Genomic DNA, 23,058 nt, shown 5'->3' with positions numbered 1-23,058 from the left:
CATTTGGAAAGGACTGGTCAACCTCCAGGCTGTCAGGTTGAACATTTGGAGATTGGAGCAGCTTTGAGTGTCCCCCAACACTAGTGCTTGCTCTGGGGGAAGCCTCCAAAACTGACCCATACTCATCTGATTGAGCTGGGTGAACCAAGCTCTTTTGGGCCAGTATGGAATGATGGCTATGACAGAGACTTGGTCTTGCCTGATTTTAATCAATACCCTCGGAATCAAGGAAATTGGAGGGAAGATATAGGCCAGCCTGAACCTCCAAGGGATCGACAGTGCATCTATCACCACAGGAGTGTCCTCCCTGTAAAGGGAGCAAACCCGTTGCCATGAGATCGATCTCTGGCATACACCACCTGAGCGAGATCTCCTTGAAGATGTCTGGATGAAGAGACCACTCTCCGGTAGGAAGACCTCTGCTCAGGCGATCCGCAATCACATTGTGAGTGCCCCGGATGTGGACAGCCATCATGCTGTCTGATTGAACCTTCATCGCCTTTCCTTGGATGTAAGGCGCAAAGTGGAATAGGGCTAATCTGATGACCCCCGATTTCTAAGAGATTTGAAGAAAAGATCTTCTCCTGAGGTGACCAGGAGCCCTGGACTGTTTTGTAAAACAAGTGCAATCGGGTTGGATCAGGGACTTGCCATCCTGGAGATTAATCCACCATCTCAGAGAGGACCGGACAGGAGGCAGGGAGTGCACAGAATTTAATCCCTCCGGACTGTGATCCCACTTGACTAATACTTCCGACTGAAGAGACATAGGCGCCATATTGCCCAAGGAACCGCTTCCGCGGTTGTTGACATTAGTCCCAACATTCTCATTAGATAACAGAGGGTTTCCCTCCTGGGAACTAAGAGAGATTGGACTGTTTCCTGAACTCGCCGCTTCCTTTCGGGAGTTAGATAAATAATCATGGCTACCGAGTCTATCAGGAACCCCAAGAATCTCACTGAGGTGGCTGGCTGAAGATTGGACTTGTTCCAATTTATTATCCATCCTAGTTGATGGAGGATGGAAACAGCTGTTTGAATATGTTGGAGCAGGATTGCTTGAGAAGAGGCTTTGAGAAGCCAATTGTCTAGGTAAGGGACTATACATAGTCCCTGAAGTCTTAGAGCTGCCACCACAGCAACTACCACCTTGGTAAAGGTGTGTGGGGCTGAAGAAATTCCAAACGGGAGGGCAACAAACTGATAGTGCTTTAGCACTCCCTGAATTTGGACAGTGATCCTTAAGAATCTTCTGGACCCAGGATGGATGGGAATATGAAGGTAAGCATCCTTGAGGTCCAAGGTTGCCAGGAAATCCCCTGACATGAGAAGATTGATGGCACACTGTATTGTTTCCATGCGGAAACGTTTGCGTCTGATAGACCGGTTGAAAAACCTTAGGTCTATTATCATTCTCCAGTCCCCAGTGACTTTGGGGACAAAAAGTGTTTGTTGGAAGGTAAAAGTTTGGTCATGACAGAGGGCGACGGCCCACAGAGAAGAGAGACATGGATTTGACAGAGAGCTTTCATTTCTGGGGGGCAGCATCACAGAGAAAAACGATCACTAAGCTAGGGGTCTTACAGGAGGCAAGGATGTCATCTCTAGGGACCCCCTGGTCTAAGTCAGACTGGATCTGAGAGAAACGGTTTCTCCGAAATTTTGATACCTCTGCAGAAGAAATAGCTACCGAAGCAGCAGATGAAGCAGTAGAATAGGCGCGCCTAAAGACACAGTCGGCCTTTCGGTCCATTGAATCCTGGAGGCTAGAACCGTCATCAGATGGTACCAGGGTCCGTTTGGACAGTTTTGAGATGGCCAAACCACCTTTGGAGCAGGTCCCCATGAAGACGCCTGGTCCTCCTGAATGGAACATACTTTTAAACAGTTTGGCTAAAACGGGACCTTTTTCCGTTTTTTTTTCCACTCTGTCTTCAAAGACAGGAGGGAATCATCTGCTTTAAAGGCCTTGGGCCCTTTAGATGCAGAAGTAGAGGCTTCACCCCCGTCAACATCATGGTCCCCCGACCTGATGGACCTATGCAGCCGCTGGGTCTTTTCAGGGAAGAACATGTACTGAAATGTATCCTCTTCCTCAGACGACGAAGATTGGGAGTCTTCCCGAGCAGCTTCCCCTGACACCTACATGGACCTAGGTCTGGCACGCTTGGAGGTCACGAGTTGTTTCAATTCCTCAACGGAGGCCCCCATGGTACTCATATTGGACGAGATAAAATCTTTCACCAAGACGACCATGTCCTGAATGGTCGGCTCTTGCTGGGCTTGACTTCTAGCATGACAAGACAGGCAACGAGAGTATTGATAATCATCATCCTCCAGTAGTTCCAGGCAGTCATGGCACTGGAGATGCTTCCTCTTAGAGGTAGCTTTCCTAGAGGAAGCATCCCTGGACCTGTCCACAGAAGACATTCTCTGAAAAAAAGAGCAAGTGTTAAAAGAGGAGGGGGAAAAACGGAAAAACAAATTTTCCCTAGGAAAAGTTTTACCGATCAACAGCATTGAAAAATAGCACAAAAAAAAACCCTGTAATACTAATAGCAAAGCTATAGCAATAAGCACTCGCGGTAAGTGGCAACAAGAAACTTGTAGCACCGCTCCAGGAGACCTATAGACTGCCTCAGCAGGATTAAATATTCTCCTGGGTGCCAAAAGACCTTAGACCCCGCCCCCAAATGGGAGGTACAGGAACTTATAAATATAAGTTATGAAATAGGGGGGAAAAAAGAGCTCCAGAACTAACCTGTCCTAGACAGGAGACAATGCAGAAAAAAAAGTACGTTTTGAAGCCCAAAACATGAAAAACTAGGAGCCCCGACACCGGAAGTGACATATCAGGAACTCCGAACCGCCCCCAGCGCGAGCGAACGGAAGCAGCGACGGAGATGTGGAGAGAGAGATAGAGAGATAGAGAGAGAGAGAGAGAGAAGATACTGGCAGAAGAGCCACCACCGATCCTAACCCTGTCCATGAGGACAGAAAAAAAAACACAAGGGGCTGGGTGTTTCTCCTTCTAAAGACTTTAAAGGGTACCTTTCATCAAAAAAACGTTTGATGTAGGCTTGCATTGATTTCCAATTTCATAGATTTCAGACTCGTGCTGGAGTCCTAAATCTCAGACTGCAGCCAGGACACAGACAAACTCAGCTGGCAGCTCTGAATCTTCTCCTCTCTGTTTACAACTGCATGTGCAGAGAGAAGAAAGATCGGAGCTCAGATAGTAAAATGAATGAGGGCATGCAGTAAGGTAGAGTCAGGAGTATGCCCTACTGTGCTAAGAGCACAGTGCTGGCTCCTGACCTCTAGTGGTCATTTTTTCAAAGTGGAAAATTTAATAGAAAGAAGCATATTTTTTTTTAATAACATGCTATTGGAAAGTTATTCTGCATACATTAACCTATAATATATCAAAAGTTTTTTTTGATGAAAGGTATCCTTCCTGCCTCCTCTCTGTCCGATCACCGAATGACTGCTCAGTGCCTGAGATCCAGGCCTGAGCAGTCATGCGGCAGAATCGTTGATCACTGGTTTCTTATGAGAAACTAGTGATCAGCATAGAAGATCAGTGTGTGCAGTGTTATAGGTCCCTATGGGAGCTATAACACTGCAAAAAAAAAGTGAAGATCATTTAACTCCTCCCCTATTAAAAGTTTGAATCACCCCCCTTTTCCAATAAAAAAAAAAACTGTGTAAATAAAAATAAACATATGTGATATCACCGCGTGCGGAAATGTCCGAATTATAAAAATATATCATTAATTAAACCGCTCGGTCAATGGTGTGCGCGCAAAAAAATTCCAAAGTCCAAAATAGGGCATTTTTGGTCACTTTTTATATCATTTAAAAATGAATAAAAAGTGATCAATAAGTCCTATCAATGCAAAAATGGTACCGTTAAAAACTTCAGATCACGGCGCAAAAATTGAGCCCTCATACCGCCCCATACATGGAAAAATAAAAAAAGTTATAGGGGTCAGAAGATGACAATTTTAAACGTATAAATTTTCCTGCATGTAGTTATGATTTTTTCCAGAAGTACGACAAAATCAAACCTATATAAGTAGGGTAGCATTTTAATCGTATGGACCTACAGAATAAAGATAAGGTGTCATTTTTACCGAAAAATGTACTACGTAGAAACGGAAGCCCCCAAAAGTTACAAAACTGCGTTTTTTTCAATTTTGTCGCACAATGATTTTTTTTTTCCGTTTCACCGTAGATTTTTGGGCAAAATGACTGACGTCATTACAAAGTAGAATTGGTGGCACAAAAAATAAGCCATCATATGGATTTTTAGGTGCAAAATTGAAAGAGTTATGATTTTTTAAAGGCAAGGAGCAAAAAACGAAAATGCAAAAACGGAAAAAACCCCGGTCCTTAAGGGGTTAAAGGAGTATCCGGTGCGCACTTTTTTCATTTTATACCGTCCGGGCTGCAAAATAAAAGAAAACGCACTTTATCTTACCTGCCAACGAGCCCCAGTACAGGTGTTCGGTCCCCGGGCTGTATTCTTCTTACTTCCTGTTAGTCCGGCACGTCACACGGAGCTTCAGCCTATTACTGGCCGAGGCGGGACATCGCTGCGGCCGGTGATAGGCTGAAGCTCCGTGTGATGTGCCGGGCTAACCGGAAGTAAGAAGAATACAGCCCGGGGACCGAACACCTGTACCGGAGCTCCGGGGGCTCGTTGGCAGGTAAGATAAAGTGAGTTTTCTTTTATTTTGCAGCGCGGACGGGATAAAATGAAAAAAGTGCACGCCGGATACTCCTTTAAGTACTTGAGGTGTATCATTAAAATTCCCCCGGTCCTAACCAGTTCCATGGGGGCAAAATACCCCATATGTGCCACTGGTTAGGACGTAAGGGAAATCCCACTTGCTTACAGGATGTCCGCCATAGAACTGATCATTAGGGGCGCAGCAGCAGAGTGCCCTGTGTTAAAGGGAATAAAATAATAGGGATTAGTCGGAGAGGCAATGTCAACAAACTCTGATAGAATCTAATACACGGGCCTCATACTGCATATAACCGCCAGATTACCCTCAGTCCGTACAGTAAAATAGAAGGTAAAGCACACCAGGAGTTCATAGAAGTATTTACCCTGTGTACGCCGCCATGTTTAGTCTTCTCCTACCTACAGCTCAGGGGCCAATAGGAGGAGAGCGTGAACATTCTAACAGAACACAGCACCAAGCTCCTCCCACCCGGCGTCCCTCTGCAGCTAATCAATTTCTCAGTTCCGCTTACCATCTACCACGTGACTTGTATTAGCCAATGAACTTACAGTCTTCCGAACACACTTCTGGGCTCAGGTAATTGACGTCATTTATCGGCGCCGGAACGGTCTGGCCCGGATGCATGTTGGGATTTGGAGATTTATTCATTTCTTTGCTTGAGAGTTTTAGGAGAACAAAGTGAAAGATGATCGAACAGAACAAACGGAAAGGGCTGGAGCTGGTCCCGGTGCTGGCGAAGAAGCCGCGGACTGAGGTGGCGCTGATGGTGAGTGGTGCTATAGGGGGCGAGCAGTATGGGGGCACGGCTGTTAGCTGACTCCCTAGTTGACTGCAGACAGGCCGCTGTTCATATATACACCAGTGTTTCCCAACCAGGGTGCCTCCAGCTGTTGCAAAACTACAATTGTAGTTTTGTAACAGCTGGAGGCACCCTGGTTAGGAAACACTTATATATACAGTCAGAGCTGTCTAAAGAGACGCTTCCTCCAGCCATGTGTGCGTTCATATCTGTGATCAGCTCCACGTTGCTGGATACATGTATATGGGCGTGCTACGGTATATGTTGGAATAACCTTTTGCTGGTATTCTAACATTCCAGTGAGATGAGAGCTGCTCTAATAAATAGACTGGTACCGGTCCAGCAGGGAACCTCATTGTAACACAACATGGGCATGTGTGGACTCTCCACTTACATTGCAGGGGGGTCTTTGATGGAGATCCCAGACTATTACATACCCATAGCTGCTTTAAATGGGTTATTCCAAGGTCAGAGGCCATGGCCTATCCACAGGATAAAGTGATACATGACAGGTGACTGGGATCACCCCGGATCAGGAAAACTGAGGTCATTTGCCCTCCCAAGTTCATGGAGCCTGCTCGCCACTTGATCTCTACCCTTTATATGGGACTAAAGCTTTGTTAGAAAGTCCCATTAAAAGTGAATAGTGGTAAATGGGGGGGGGGGGGGATACGAAATTCAAGACTAACTTACTATTGGTCCCATCCCAGAAAAAAATGTAATGAACAGCCCCATTGACACAAATCAGTAGAGGAAAAAGTTCTGAATATGGTGATTCAAAGCATTGTTTATAATTTGTTTTCTTTTTTAAAAGTAGTAAAGCATAACAAAAATGATAGAGATTGTGTATCGCCATAATCCTATTGGTCTGCAACATGACAATCTGCTTTATTGCAGAGACAAAGTGAAAATTGAATAATTAAATCCCTCAAAAATAGACGAATTGCTGCTTTTTTTTTTTTTCCCCACAAAAAAATGTTCTGTATGGCAGTAGCTGTTATGGTAAAATGAAGGGTGTCTTTAAAGGGCACCTCTCATCAAATAAACGTTTGATATATTTTAGATTAATGAATGTTGAATAACTTTCCAATAGCATGTTAATGAAAAATATGCTTCTTTCTATTGTATTTTTCCCGATCAGTCCTGTCAGCAAGCATTTCTGACTCATGCTGGAGTCCTAAACACTCAGAGCTGCCAGCCTGCTTTGTTCCCAGCCAAACAGGCTGTGAACAAAGCAGGCTGGCAGCTCTGAGTGTTCTCCTTTGTGAACAAAGCAGACTGGCAGCTCGTAGTGTTTAGGACTCCAGCATGAGTCTGAAATGCTTGCTGCCAGGACTGGTAGGGAGACCCCTAGTGGTCATTTCTTCAAAGTGGAAAATGAAATAGAAAGAAGCATATTTTTTAATAACATGCAATTGTAAAGTTATTCTGCATACATTAATCTATAATATATCAAAAGTTCTTTTGATTAGAGGTACCCTTTAACAAGTGTAATTGGTTCCTGAAGAAACAGGCAATCGTGACTCTGCGTGTGGAAAAGTAAGCGCTAGGACTCCCACAAGAGGAGTTACAAACATAGGAAAAGTAAGCAGGACTGCTGATCCATTATTATTGTGTTTATCGTGTTGTAGGGCCCACCAAGATCCACCAGTCTGCAAGCTCCTATAATGCTGTTGTCTGGACATGAAGGAGAAGTTTACTGCTGCAAATTTCATCCCAATGGACTGACTTTGGCTTCTGCAGGGTTCGACAGGCTGATTCGTGAGTATTCTTATTTATCTAAGTTGCTAAAGACATTGGGGGAGATATATTAAAAACCGTGCAGAGGAAACGTTGACCAGTTGCCCATAGCAACCAGTCAGATAGTTTCTCTAATTTTCCAGAGGCCTTTTCAAAAATGAAAGAAGCGATCTGATTGGTTACTATGGGCAACTTTTCCTCTGGACAGGTTTTGATAAATTTCCCTAATTAAGTAAAGGAGCTAATTTATGTTCTCGTGAATTTTTGCAACTGTTTACCTCACGCAGGATGTTTGTTGCTTTACCAGGATGTATTTTTTCTAAGGGTACTCGAGTAATTCCTCTTGAATTCTCCGCTCCAAATTAATTCACATCTCTTCTGCCCGTTGACTTTAATGTTTTTTCCGCTGGCCTGTTCACACTGCGGAAATTCAGCTTGCGTAATTCCGACATTGAATTCCGTTCCGCTTGAAGAAAGAGCATGTTCATTCTTCAAGCGGAATCCGCTAGCAGAAATCAATAGAAGTCAACGGTAGAAAAAAATTCCGCCCGACATCGTGGAATTTGCGCGAAAATGGCTGAAAAAAACCTTCACTTCTTTCTCCCCCATTTCTGTACGCAATAAATGAAATAATTTTTTTCCGCCCATAAATTGTTCGGCGTGAATTCCTCTTGATTTACTCCGTGTGAACGCACCCTAATGAAGATTATACTATCTCAGGGAGACACCATACAGTAGCACATATAGAGGAAGACCTATTACAACCTGTGCATGGGAAAAGTTGGCCAGTTGCCCATAGCAACCAATCAGATTGCTGCTTCAAATTTTAAAAAGGCCTCTCAAAAATTGAAAGAAGCAATCTGATTGGTTGTTATGGGCTCTGCACAGGTTTTGATAAATCTCCCCTATAGTGCCTAGACATACATGTGCCAGTGCACAGGGTCTGTGCGCTTGGCTTTGCCACATACACTAAACCCTGAGGGTGGACAAAAATAGGGTGAATATTTGTCTGCAGTACTTTATCCGAATGTGCTTATTTTTTTCATTTGCTTATTCCAGTTCTGTGGAACGTTTATGGAGAATGTGATAACTACGCAACTCTGAAGGGTCACAGTGGGGCTGTAATGGAATTGCATTATAATACAGATGGCAGGTATGTTAATAAGTTATGTCTGAGTGACCTAAATGGCTCTTTAGTTGTCCTGTCTTGTTTTATAATAAGTAGACTAAAATAATATAATACAGGAAATGCAGATAAATAGTGGAACAGTAAAGGACTGGCAGTCCAGTGAGCCCAGAGAAAGCACTGATTGTTTTAGGGGCCTAAGGATTAATATCATTCTGTCACCTCAGTACTTAGTAATGTTGTAAACAGTTTAAGACAAGTCCTAGAATGTTACATTTATTAAAATTGTGATGGAGCACTGAGATGTGAACTGTAGCATATAACACTAGAATTTATCACACAACTGGTGCCATATTTTTAAGGGTCTATTCACACATACAGTATTCTGCGCATATTTAATGCACATGATTTTAAGCTGTGTTCAGTTTACATTGAAATCTGCAGCAGAAAATCCTGCGCATCAAATCTGCGTGGAATACTGTATGTGTGAATAGACCATAAATGTATAAATTCCTGCATCCTACCCCACTATAGATAAACCTTCTATTAAAGTAAAACCGACAACAGTGACCCACACTTACCTGAATATACAGGTAGGTAGTGCAGGTGACCCAGTTTCTAACTTTTTACCAAGTGAAAATCAGGGGAGCTGTTCTAGAGATATTCATCTTGTTGCCAATATGGTGATTTCTTCCTTACTGCAATGGAGGGGGCTGCTGCTCTGTGTAATGCTTTCTCATGCCTGCTTTGGGGATAACCCAGTCCCCTCCGGACAATAACTCTGCCCCGGCATAGACCTGCTGAGAAAAAGGATGAATATTTCAGAATGAGTGGAATTATTGTCCAAAGGGGACAGGGCTATTGCTGGAGCAGGCCGGAAAAATCATTATACATAGAGAGCAGCAGCCGCCTCCATTGCAGATGAAAATTCCATACTGGCAACAAGATGAACAAGTCTCCTGAACAGCTGCACAAACTTTCACCCTGAGGGTATGTTCACACATATGCAGATTTGATGCACAGGATTTTCTGCTGCAGGTTTCAATGTAAACTGAATGACAGAGCACAGATTCTGATCTGCAGTTACAAATCCTGTGCATCACATCTGCGCATGATCCTGTATGTGTGAACGTACCATGAAGAAGTGTTAGATACAGGGTCACCTGCACTATCTACCCATATATTCAGGTTAGTGCGGGTGACCCTGCTGTTAGTTTCCCTTTAATGTATGTTAATTTTCTAGCAATGCTTTTAAATCCACAATACATTAAATTAATTGAGTCGTTTATGAAAGTTTAGTTTTTTTTACATTAAGGGTAGAGATGAGCGAACTTCCAGTAAATTCGATTTGTCATGAACTTCTTGGCTCGGCAGTTGATGACTTATCCTGCGTAAATTAGTTCAGCCTTCCGGTGCTCCTGTGGGCTGGAAAAGGTGGATACATTCCTAGGAAAGAGTCTCCTAGGACTGTATCCACCTTTTCCAGCCCACCGGAGCACCTGAAAGCTGAACTAATTTATGCAGGAAAAGTCATCAACTGCGGAGCCGAGAAGTTCGTGACAAATCGAATTTACTGGAAGTTCGCTCATCTCTAATTAAGGGGTTCTCAGTGGCATAATTAATGTCTTTTCCTTATGGTAGGCTATTCATTATTATAGTTGGACCAGTACCTCCTGTATACAGTGGTGGAGGAATGCTGTCTTTAGTATCCTTGTTACCCCTGCCTGGTTGTCCTATACCAAAACAGCCTTTTTCTGTTCTAAATTTAACCTGAGCACTGAAATATGGATATAAATAAATAAATAAAATAATGGAGCTATCAAACATTAATTAACAAATAAGCAATCCTTATTCTATTTTTGGAAAACTCTTAAGACACTGTTCACAGAAATGGCACCAGTTGTATGATAAAGTGAAGAATGGTTGCTGAAGTATACCATGGCGTACTGCCATGAAAAATTTTTGTTTAATAGGCTAAAGTAGTCAACAAGTGGCGCGCTTAGTCTATTTTTCGGGAATAAATGTTCATTTTGTAGGATTCAATAGCAAGGTCTGTTACAAAATTAATGTATAGGTGTGTGAAAATGGACCATATGTAGTCACTAGTCGACTACGTTGGATCATTAAGCGCAAACATTGTCAGGAGTATCCCACAGTATACTTTGCCAGCGCAGACTCTGAGCATACGGAGAAAACACTATAGGAACGGAACGTAGCCTAACTAAGTCTCATTCCTGTCACTGGAGGAATTTTTCTGTTTCTTCCTCAGTTGCTATGTTTTATGTGACTATTATAGGAGTTGCCTGACAGATAACATAATAATGCTAAATTCTTGTACTTATTCCCCCAGCTTGCTTTTTTCTGCTTCAACTGATAAAACCGTGGCAATTTGGGACTGTGAAACAGGAGAGAGAGTAAAGCGTTTAAAAGGGCACACATCATTTGTGAATTCCTGTTATCCTGCCAGACGGGGTCCACAACTAATCTGTACAGGCAGTGATGATGGCACTGTAAAGGTGGGTACAACACTTTGTATAGTTTCTCGAGAGGAAATTATTTGGCATATGGATATCACAGGGTGAGGATTCTTTTTATAGGGTCTGCTTCTGAGCTAAGGTAGAGGGCATCTCCTCTTTTGAGTTGGACATGGATGACCATATAGATAGGTTTCAGAAGCCAGACCTGCAGTGACAAGCTGGTCACTGAGTCAGTGCCTTTTCAGAGGGGTTTATCTTTAAACCCTTTAAGCCATTAAGGACCACAGGTTTTTTCAGTGTTTGCACTTTTGTTTTTTCATGATCACCATCTAAAAATCATAACGCTTTCAATTTTGCACCTACAGACTCATGAGGGCTTATTTTTTGCACCACCAATTGTACTTTGTAATTACATTAATCATTTCACCACAAAATGAACCCAGAAAAAAATATTTGGCGCAAAATTGGGGGGAAAAATGCCATTTTGGGGGCTTCACATTCTACGCAGTGCACTTGTCGGTAAAAATGACACCATATATTTATTCTGTAGGTCCATACGGTTACAATTTAAATAGGTTTTTCTTTATTTTACTACTTAAAAAAATTGCTACATGCACCAAAATTAGTATGTTTAAAATTGTCCTCTTCTGACCCCTATAACTTTTTTTTTTTTTTTCCATATACAGGGTGGTATGAGGGCTCCTTCTTTACTTTAAGAATATACAAAGTGACCAAAAATACGCAATTTTTATTATATAGGGGACTATTACATGCAATCCTTTGATTGCAAACACTGTTCAATGATATGCCATAGCATAGCATTTATCAGTGTAATCTGCACTCTATTGCTCCAGCCTGGATCACAGGCTTGGAGCAATCAAACGACGATCAAACAGCGTGAAGCGAGGTAAGGCACCTCCCGCTGTCCTCTCAGCTGTTCGGGACACCGCTCTTTCACCGTGGCGGTCCTGAACAGCTCCGCTGATCTAGCCGGCATTGATTTCTCTCGTTTTAGATGCCGGGATCAACTTTGATCGTGGTGTCTAAAGGGTTAAAACTGGACATCAGCCCGATCAGCGATGTACAGTATTGGCCACGGGTCATGGTTGCTGATAGCAACCGGGACCCAGCAGATAGGAAGCAGAAGCGGAGCGCGCTTTACATTACGGGAGCCGGCCATGGACGTAAATATACGTCCGTCGTCATTAGGGGTTAAAGTGTACCTGTCACCAAACTCAACTTTTAATATATTGTTCCTTATGTAATTATAAGACACTTTGCCATTTACTTGCTGTTAAAATTCTCAACCTTTTTATATATGTTTAACGTGATTGAAAAAATGGCCACTAGGTTGCTCTGTTCTGTTCCCTGCACTAGTCAAAAGGTTAGTTTGGTCTCCTCTTACCCTGGCAGGAGACCAAACTCAGGAAGTGCGTAAAGGGTATGGCGCTTTGCTCTTGCAGGCTTCAGTGACGTCTCGCCTGCTGGGGAATGCCCACTTTCTCCTGCTGGAAGCTCACACAATGTGAGCAAAGGGGAAAGCTAAATAGAGCTTTTTTTAACCCCTTCCCGCTATATGACGTAGGCATAAGTCATGAGCGTCTCCCGCGATAGAATGCGGGGTCACACGCTGTCCCCGCGTCATATTGCGTCTGTCCCGGCGGCCATCAACGGCTGAGACCAGCGGCTAATACTGGACATCACCGATTGCGGTGATGCCCGGTATTAACCCTTCAGACACGGCGATCAAAGCTTATATCCGTCTAAAGTGAAAGTAAACTTTGCTGGTTAACTCGGTGGAGCTGTTCGGGACTGCCACGATGAAATCGCAGTGTCCCGAACAGCTGGAGGGTCCCTACCTGCCTCCTCACTGTCCGATCGCCGAATGACTGCTCCGTGCCTGAGATCCAGACAGGAGCAGTTGAGCGGCAATAACGCTGATCAATGCCCGGCTATTGCCAGGCAGTGATCTGTGTAGAAGGTCAGTGTGTGCAGTGTTATAGCCCCCTATGGGAGCTATAACACTGCAAAAAAAAAAAGTGAAAATAGAGTGTCAATAAAGATCATTTAACTTCCATAATAAGTCAGAATCACCCCCCTTTTCCCAATTAAAAAAAAAAAAAAACTGTGTAAAGAAAAATAAACATATGGGGTATCGCTGCGTGTGTAAATGTCCGAACTATAAAAATATAATGTTAATTAAACTGCACGGTCTATGGCATACATGTAAAAAAAAAAAAAAAAAAAAAAAAAGATCCGAAGTCCAAAATAGCGTGTTTTTGGTCACTTTTTATACCATAAAAAAAGTGAATAAAAAGCGATCAAAAAGGCCAAACAAAACAAAAATGAAACCGATAAAGATCACGGTGCAAAAAATGAGCCCTCATACATCCCCATATGCGGAAAAATAAAAAAAGTTTTATAGGGGTCAGCAGATGACATTTTTTAAACGTATACATTTTCCTGCATGTAGTTATGATCTTTTTCAGAACTACGACAATAACCAACCTATATAAGTAGGGTATCATTTTAACCGTATGGACCTACAGAATAAAAATAAGGTGTCATTTTTCCCAAAAAATGCACTGCGTAGAAATGGAAGCCCCCAAAAGTTACAAAATGGCATTTTTACTTCAGTTTTGTCACACAAGGATTTTATTTTATTTTTTTTCCGTTTTGCCGTGAATTTTTGTGTAAAATAACTAATGTCACAGCAAAGTAGAATTGATGGTGCAAAAAATTTTAGGTGCAAAATTGAAAGCGTTATGATTTTTACAAGGTGATGAGGAAAAAATGAAAATGCAATTTTGCTAAATTTTAAGTGGAGGAGAGGTGTTAGGAGTAGTTAGGGAACATAATCCGAGTTATTAGAAGAAAGAAGGTTGTCCAGCACTCGGGATATGCAGGTTAAAATCAATGCTTGCTTTATTGATAATCTTCGGACAGGGATCAAAACAGAGATAACATCTGACACATTTCGCACCTAGGTGCCTAATCGTAGACTAACCTTAGTCTACGATTAAGCGCCTAGGTGCGAAACGCGTCAGATGTTATCTCTGTTTTGATACCTGTCCGAAGATTATTATGGTTTGATGACAGGTACTCTTTAAAGTCAGATGGCCAGTATATGGTGTATGTGAAATTATTTTTCTCTAGTGTTAGCCATTCCCATTTTTCCGTTTCTGCACTTTCGTTTTTCCTCCTCACCTTTTTAAAAATCGTAACCCTTTCAATTTGGCACCTACAGACCCAGGGTGTTTTTTTTGGGGGGGAAGGGGTTAAATCACATTTATCATTTTTATTTTGCAATCTTATAGCCCCCAAGAGGATATACTGATCAGTGCAATGCTATTGCACAGCGTTGATCTATACGATTGGCACTCTGCTAGTAGAGTGTGCCTGATGCAGACTCAATGAACAGATCAGAGTGGAAGGCATGGAGGCTAGGAAAACTGTTCCATGTTGGAATTGGCAGCGTGATCACTGTTCTCATTGACTGTATGTGTCAGCTGCTGATAGAAACAGTCACTCACCATTTATGTAGCGATCGCAGATCTTGTGCTTGCTTCTTAGACTTAGCTGCTGATCACCATGACTAGTAGTCACTCACACAATGGCTCACAGTCGCACCATGCCCTTTATCCTAGGCTTCTCCTTGTAGTAAAGCCAGTCTCGGCAGGAGGAGGGCACGATGTGCATGACTGGAAGTCACTGCACCCCCTTCCTGTGACTGCATGCATACTGGTCACAGGGGAACTGTCCATTTAAAGTTATTTTTCAGCTCTATGCTGCATTGCACAACTACACCTGCCAGGTTCCGGGGGCAGTGCGTGAGGCTATGGTGACTTAAACGGTTCTCTTTATGTCTTCAGTAGTTTAGCCATCCTTGGCATGGAATTTTTTCAAATTGACATTATATGTTAAACTCTCTTAAGGTGCACATACAGATCAGATTAACATACGCCAATCCTGCACATGTAGGTGGTGAATTGGAAGGGATTAGCTTTTGGCTGAATGGCATATGTCCACCACTACATGTGTTTTTTTATTTTTTATTTATAGTTCTAGGCAAATTCACATTGGTGTACATGCTCTGACTAACTGAGCCTTGAAAGCACTTTATATGTTTAAAGAAGATGAAAGGTTTCAAAGGATCTAAAGTGTCAGTTGTGTTTGCACCTAAGTTACTGCAAATTGTGTTTAAACATAATTTGTTGAATCTTTAACTTTTTTTTTGCTTTAGCTCTGGGACTTCAGGAAGAAAGCTGCAGTGCAAACCTTCCAAAATACGTATCAAGTTTTGTCTGTCACATTCAATGATACCAGTGATCAGATCATCTCAGGGGGGATTGATAATGACATAAAGGTAACCACTCATATTATGTTTTTCCATTCTGTCTTTTGTGTTGTCAAACAGTATTTAAAGCTTTGTGATAACCACACATAATTCTTTCCAATAATTAGTGTAACCTTCTAAATCACTTTTTTTTTTTTTTTTGTCTTTTGTCTGTTTTTTTTCCTTTTCATATCAGGTGTGGGATTTAAGGCAAAATAAGTTGATGTACACAATGCGAGGACATGGAGACTCTGTGACTGGCCTGTCTCTCAGTTCTGAAGGTTCTTACTTACTCTCAAATGCTATGGATAATACAGGTATTTCACAAAGATGTTACTTTGGAAACATAGGACTTGGGAAGGTTTAGGTGAATTATCTAAAGCTTTTATTTAAATATCTCTATAGCTTTGTGGGTGCCATTAATCTGATAGCATTTCTATGGGTTAAAGATGTTAGGGGTTGTATTGTAGTATTGAGGATAAATGGAGCAGCAGTTGAACCTACTTTTTTTTTATGTTTAGAAAAACAGGGATGATTTTGTTGTAAACAAAAGACACCATGCCTGTCCTTTTGTGTGGTATTGCAGCTCAATTCCATTTATGTGAATAGATTAAAACTTTAATACCACAAAACCCGAGGACAGGTGTGCTGCTGTTTTTGGAAGAAATTTACTAAAGGCTGTATATGGTATTCGAGTGTGCAGAGTTGCTGAAATTATTGATATATAACAATATTAATTCCACATGGTTAATGGTGTAAATGGGGGGTAGGGGGGGACCGAACAGCAGAACTGCTTTTTATTACATCACATACCATAAAAAATTGAATAAAAGGGAATTGCAAAGACAAATCTATGCCAAATTGTTACAGATCACGTTTCATAAAACGAGCACCAAAACAGCTCCATAGGCGGAAAAAGTTATAGGGGGTCAGAAAAGGCAAATTTTTAAGGGGATATTCCCGCCTTAGACACCTTATCCCCTCTCCAAAGGTCCCAGCGGCAGGACCCCCCCCCCCCCACCCCCTGCTTTACGTTGCAAAACTGCTACAGAGAAAAATAGAGGTTCTTTGCTTCCAGTTTGGGCAAATGGTATGTACCGTCCCACCACGATAAAGTGACCTCATTTGGGACAGACCCTACACTACAGATAGGCCTCTCTTGTGCTAGCCTACAGTTTCTGGGCATGTAAGATCCAGCAGATAGATTTGGGTATCCCCTTATCTTTGATGTCTCAAAAGCCATGTATTTACCATCACATATCAAAAAACTAAACAAAAAATCTACATTTTTATTTTTTTTGTGGTTCTAGTTCGTGTATGGGATATTCGCCCTTTTGCCCCAAAGGAAAGGTGTGTGAAGATTTTTCAAGGAAATGTACACAACTTTGAGAAGGTTTGTAATTATAACCACAACTTCATTTATGTAGAATCTCAAGAAGATTGAGGTTAACATTAACAGGCTGCCTTTTGTATTTCAGAATTTGTTGCGCTGTTCGTGGTCTTCTGATGGCAGCAAGATAGCAGCAGGGTCAGCAGACCGGTAAGTGTCTGCCTATCATGTCCTTTTGTCGATCTTCTTTTTTTTTTTTTTTTGTATCGCCAATTAAAGCCTGATTTAACCTTCCTACTTCTTCCTCAACAGATTTGTCTATGTTTGGGACACTACATCCCGCAGGATTTTGTATAAACTTCCAGGACATGCTGGATCTGTCAATGAGGTAGTCTTCCACCCTGAAGAGTCAATCGGTAAGTATAGTGGTATATTTAATTTATTTTCCCAAACTAACTAAAGACTCAATAAGGGTAAAACGGGAGAGTATATAGTCTTTTTTCTATTTTTATCAACGTTGCACTTGTGAGAGGCCCATAACAGTCAAGGGGTTAGGGCAATGTGCATACTAAGTAGGTACAAATGACTAGAAAAAGTGAAGTATAAGCAGAAATGTAAGAATCAACAAATAAAAATGACTGCAATATTTGTCTGTTACAGTTTAGCATTGTAGGATCTCTAGTGTAATCTGATGCCCGAGTCAGGAAAACACTAACATCTAGGTATACAGTGAGCAGAACACCCTAACATCTGACAATTGACATCTAGATGTAATGACTAGAGATGAGCGAACTTACAGTAAATTCGATTCGTCACGAACTTCTCGGCTCGGCAGTTGATGACTTATCCTGCGTAAATTAGTTCAGCCTTCAGGTGCTCCGGTGGGCTGGAAAAGGTGGATACATTCCTAGGAAAGAGTCTCCTAGGACTGTATCCACCTCTTCCAGCCCACGGGAGCACCTGAAAGCTGAAGTCAGCAACTGCCGAGCCGAGAAGTTTGTGGCGAATCGAATTTACTGTAAGTTCGCTCATCTCTAGTAATGACATACAGTGCATTTGTAAAGCTTTCAGACCTTTTCGCTTTTTTTTTTTTTAATACATTTTTTTATTAAATTTTATGTTGCAGCCTTCTTAAAAATAATAAATAAATATATATAAAAAGTTTTCCCCTAATCTGCACTCAATGCACCATAATAACAAAATGTGATAAATCTTTGCTAATTTTATTGAAAAGGAAAAACTATAATATTGCATTGACATAAGTATTAAGACCCCCTTAACTCAGTACATAGTTGAAGCAGCTTTGGCAGCAATTACAGCCTCCAGTCTTCATGGAATGGTGCCACAAGGTTTACACACCTGGATTTGGGGCTTTTCTGCTACTCTTCTCTGCAGATCCCCTTATGCTCGGTCAGGTAATATAAGGGAACATTGGTGAACAGCAATTTCCAGGCCTTTCCAGAGATTTGCGATTTAGGTTCAAATCAGGGCTCTGGCTGGTCCACACAAGGTCATTCAGAGTTGTCCCTGTGTTGTCTTGGCTGTGTGCTTAGGGCCATTGTCTTGTTGGAAGATGAACCTTCATCCCAGTCTAAGGTCCAGATCCACTCTGGATCCGGTTTAAATTAAGAATTTCTCTGTTCTTTGCTCTTTTCAGCTTTCCCTCAAACCTGACCACTCTCACTGTTCCAGCCACTGAAAAACACTCCTCACAGCATAATGGTGCCACCACCATGCTTCACTGTACGGATGGTATTGGGCAGATGATGAGCAGTGCCTGCTTTCCTCCAGGCCTGGTTTCCTCCAAACATGACCCTTACAATTGAGGCCAAAAACTTTGTTTCATCAGACCAGAGATACTTTCTCACAGTGCGAGTCCTTTTATGTGCGTTTTTTGCAAACTCCAGACAGGCTTCCATGCCTCCAGGAGAGGCTTCTTTCTGGCCACCCTGCCATAAAGTCCAGATAAGTGGACTGCTGCAGTGATGGTTGACCTTTTTAGATGTTTATCCCATCTGCACACAGGATCTTTGAAGCTTAGCCAGAGTGACCATTGGATTCTTGGTCATCTCTCTTACCAAGGTCCGTTTCCCTGATTGTTTAGTTTGGTGCAGTGGCCAGCTCTAGGAAAAGTCCATGTTGATCCGATAATTGAGGCCACTGTGGTCTGTGCTCACTGGGAACTTTTAGTGCAGCGGAATATTTTTATTTATTTATTTTTTGTTCCTATTTCCAGATCTTTGCCCACACGTTCCTGTCTCTGAGCTCCACAGGCAGTTCTTCCCCTCTCCTGGCTTGGTTTTTGCTCTGCTATTCATTGTCAGCTGTGAGACCTTATATAGAAAGGGCTGTGTCTGTCTTTCCTAATCCCGTCCGATCAGCTGAATTTACCACACATCTTTGAGATGTTTTTACACCTTGATTGATCATTAGAAATATTGTGTCTCAAAAATGATCAATAGAAATCGTGTCATAGCAAAGGGTCTGGATACTTATGTCCATGCGAAATTAGTTTTTCACTTGTATTAAGTTATCAGAGACTTCTAAAATTCTATAACGTTATCATGATAGGGGAGGGGGATTGACTTAATAATTGTATTTTATTTTTATTTTTTTAACCCCCTTAACAACACCGGATGTAAATGTAGGTCCTGGTGAACTGGTACTTAACGCACCAGGATGTACATTTACGCCCTATGCATAACTGCGAGCATCGGAGCGATGCTCGGGTCATGCGCGGCAGGTCCCGGCTGCTGATAGCAGCCAGAGACCTGCCGGTAATGGCGGACATCCGCGACCGCACAGATGTCCACCATTAACCCCTCAGATGCCGTGATCAATACAGATCATGGCATCTGCAGCATCGCGGTCACTAAAATGGATGGGGACTATTAAAGTAAAAAATTGAAAAACCCCTCCCCCCAATAAAAACGTAAATTGTCCCATTTTCCCTATTTAACCCCCAAAAAGTGTAAAAAATAAAAAAAAATAATAAAATAAAATGTATACATATTTGGTATTGCCTTGTGCGTAAATATCAGAACTATTAAAATAAAATGTTAATGATACCGTATGGTGAACGTATACAAAAAAAAAAATCCAAAATAGCTGCTTTATTCCTATGGTATCAATAAAGTACAGATCACGGCGGCAAAAAATTAGCCCTCATACCGCCGCTTATATGGAAAAATGAAAAAGTTATAGGTCTTCAAAATAGGGGATTTTAAACGTACTAATTTGGTTAAAAAGTTTACAATTTTTTTTTTTCTTTGAAGACCAACAGTAATAGCATGGGTATAATTTTAATCATTTTGACCCAAAGAATAAAGAATACATGTCATTTTTACTGTAAATTGTACGGCATGAAAATAAACCTTCCAAAATGTGCAAAATTGTGGTTTTCTTTGAAATTTCCCCACACAAATAGTATTTTTTTGGTTGCGCCATACATTTTATGGTGAAGTGAGTGAGCAAAAAAACAAGCCCTCATACTAGTCTGTGGATGAAAATAAGAGTTATGATTTTTTGAAGGTGAGAAAAACCAAAACGTAAAATAAAATTGTAAGGCTCAAATGGACTGAGTCCTTAAGGGGTTAAGTAAAAGGCCACAACATGGCAAAATGTTAGTGAAAGGGTCTAAAATCTTTCTGAATGAATTGTAGATGCTTGATGCTTTTTGTTTGGCGACTGAACTCTTCAGGGACTGGTTGGAGTGTCTAATACTGTCAATAGAAGCATGAGGCCAATGCAGTTATCTTACCAGGAGGGTATTATAATGCTATCATTATAGGAATTCCTTAAGTAACTGCTGTATTATTTTTTTCTTTCTCCTTCACAGTTCTCTCTGCTTCCAATGACAAAAGACTGTACATGGGGGAAATACAGTGAAAGCGCTGTGATACGGAATTTTCATTCTTTAGTTTGTGTCTGCAGATTTTTTGTTGAAATCTCGGTGACCGTCCCATACATCTGAATAGGATTTTTAATACTCACCCAAGCATGTGGCATAAACAATCCCATTCAGATGTTTGGAACAGATGTACAGTTGCAGAAGATGTGGCGACATATTTCACTGCTTCCCAGATTCATGGTGTTCACCTTGCACTTGTATCAAGATCAGTGAGAAATGAGTGGTATATGTTGTGAAATATTTCTTTAGAAATGTACATTCAGTCTGTACCATTGACTGATCCAGTGACCCTTTTTTATTCTGTATTATAAATTGTTTTACTACAATTTAGTGAGTTGTCTTTTAGTTTGAGTCCCATTGTGGTGTGAACTTATTCAGGTTCCATGGGGGAAATTTATCATTATGTTTGGAAGGTTTTTTTCGCCTATTTTCGTCGCAATGGTATGGCTCTGTAACTTTCTGCGGCAAAATTGTGCAACTTTTCATAAAGAAGAAATCTAAAGCTGTTGACCAAATGATTGTTTGGTTAGGAATTTTGCAGTGGTTATGTATTTAATATATGCGACTTTTCAAAAAGTTGCATTTTGCTAACGCAGTTGGCCTCCAAACATCGCAAATCCACGCCACCTCCAACCACACTTAGAAAAATGCCTGTGCTGGCTTCAGAAAGTTATAATGGCCAAAGTTACCATATACTGTACGACAAAATAACTGGTGCATGACAAAATTCCAAACCAGAAAACATGCTAAACAAACAGGCTGACAACGATCTGTTCGAATAAATTCCCCCTCATATGTTTTACTTCATTACAGGCTTTCTGTTAGATCTAGAGCTGCAGCTTACGATTATTTGAATATTCGATTAGTTGTCGATAATTTCGATCAGGAAAAACACCTAAATGCCAAAAAAGGGGTTTCTGATCTTGAAAAGCTATGTACAATGGCCATATTAAAATAGTTTCTACGATGTGAAAAAAAAAAAAAAAATTTTGGCTTTTTTTTTTCCTCACTTTTTTGTATACAATAGGAAAAGGGAGTTCATTTTATTGGGGGAGGGGCCTATTTACATTTTAATAAAACTAGCCTGTACAATTACACACGTGCCAATACGAAATACATTTATTTTTATGTAAAGGGGAGGGGTGATGTAAATTTTTAATATGGAAGGGGTTAATTGAATACAGATCTAGATGCAGCAATGGAAAGAGAGGTAAGCCCTCTGGCTACCTCTGCAGTGGATCGCCCTCTCGCGATTGCATTGCGGGGGGGGGGGGGGGCAGCGACCCACCCCACTAGACCACCATGGATGGTTAAAAGGTCTCTTTAGACGCTGCTGTCAACTTTGACAGTGGCAATCTAAAGGGTTAATAGTCGCCAGCGGCGATCGCCGCATGCCGGGCTATTAGCAGTGGCTCCCAGCTACAGGAATCGGCTAGGGGCCGCTGGGTATGGAGCGGGCTCGAGTCAGGAGCCAGCTCCATACACCCTGAGCGCTGCTGGGTTGTCTGGTCGGCTCTAATATCCCGAAGCAGGGCTACATGTCAGCAAAATTCACCTGCCCCGCACCCGAAAAAGCATGTACAGGCGCCGAGCAGGTAAGACTTGACTTTCAGTCCAACCCTCTGCTGACCCACTGCTCTCCAGTCACTGATTGGTGAGCAGTGGGTCAGCGGAAGGTGGAACTGAAAGTCAGGGCTTGTCACTCAGGGACTTCAGTTACAGACGCTGCGGCAGTGCGGAATTTGCAGGACCCGCAGGCATAGCGCCTGAACACCCGCTCCCACCCGCAGCGGCCTCATGACGGCCGGCGCCCGCATGTTCCCTTTCCAACGAATAAACAGATCATTTAAATCCAATTATCGAATATTATCGATAAAATCAATGAATCGTTGCAGCCCTAGTTAGATCCGAAGAATAAACATAGTGCTCATAAATTCAACAATAGACACGTAAAAGGGCACATTTAAGCCTGTGCCTACATAATTTACAAAGCAATTGAATATTTCTGCTTGCTGAAACTTTAAATACAATGGCCCTCATTTACTATTGCAAACCCGACATGTTTTGTCAGGTTGTGCGCCATATTCTGTCGCATTGCGCCAGAAATTCTGTCAGAATTTGTGCCAGAACTTGCGCCAGAATTGAAAAAACCCCGAATAACTCTCCATTTTGCTATGAATACCCGTGGTCTCCAAAAAAGGGGCGTGTTCTCCAAAAGGGGGCGTGTCCCCAACATTTTCACAAAAACCCAACGTATTTACTAAGGTTTCCACATAAAATGTGGTGGATTTGAGCTGAGGAAAACCAGACAGATCAGAGCATGTGTAAAAAAAAAAAAAAAGCAAAGTGTAGGGAAAGTGGAAACTGTAGGAAAACCTTAGTAAATACTGTGGAAAATAAATTGTAGGGAATTAAAACCCACAAAGAAACCTACACTCCACTCTTAGTAAATAATGGCCAATATTTGTTCCGGCTTTAAAGGGGTACTCCCGTGGAAAACTTTTAAATCAACTGGTGCCAGAAAGTTAAACAGATTTGTAAATCACTTCTATTAAAATATCTTAATCCTTCCAGTACTTTTTAGGG

At 41.7% G+C, this 23,058-nt stretch overlaps 2 protein-coding genes across 4 annotated transcripts in view; one reads left to right on the top strand and one right to left on the bottom strand.

The window, feature by feature from the left end:
* Window positions 1-5,432, bottom strand: part of ZCCHC17 (zinc finger CCHC-type containing 17) — a 34,923-nt gene extending 29,491 nt beyond the window's left edge. For 2 of the 3 annotated variants that reach the window (XM_056557309.1, XM_056557311.1), the window contains exon 1: window positions 5,119-5,254. Coding sequence is in view for 1 of the 3 variants with exons in the window: in XM_056557307.1 (XP_056413282.1) it covers window positions 5,303-5,402 (100 nt within the window). In the remaining 2 variants the exon portion in view is untranslated. Of the gene's footprint in view, window positions 1-5,118; window positions 5,255-5,302 lie in introns of those variants that run through there. The other variant, XM_056557307.1, reaches the window with a different exon arrangement.
* On the top strand, window positions 5,381-22,818 carry SNRNP40 (small nuclear ribonucleoprotein U5 subunit 40). Its single transcript, XM_056557306.1, has 10 exons — window positions 5,381-5,520; window positions 7,185-7,314; window positions 8,353-8,446; window positions 10,770-10,935; window positions 15,140-15,262; window positions 15,429-15,549; window positions 16,543-16,625; window positions 16,711-16,772; window positions 16,875-16,978; window positions 20,401-22,818. The coding sequence occupies exons 1-10, from the start codon at window positions 5,440-5,442 to the stop codon at window positions 20,448-20,450; spliced, it is 1,014 nt and encodes a 337-aa protein (XP_056413281.1). The 5' UTR covers window positions 5,381-5,439; the 3' UTR covers window positions 20,451-22,818.
* Window positions 22,819-23,058: the final 240 nt, after the last annotated feature.

The sequence above is a fragment of the Hyla sarda genome, chromosome 2 (genome assembly GCF_029499605.1).
Source record: "Hyla sarda isolate aHylSar1 chromosome 2, aHylSar1.hap1, whole genome shotgun sequence".
NCBI classification, from domain to species: Eukaryota; Metazoa; Chordata; class Amphibia; order Anura; family Hylidae; genus Hyla; species Hyla sarda.
This window is presented reverse-complemented; position numbering and strand designations above follow the sequence as displayed.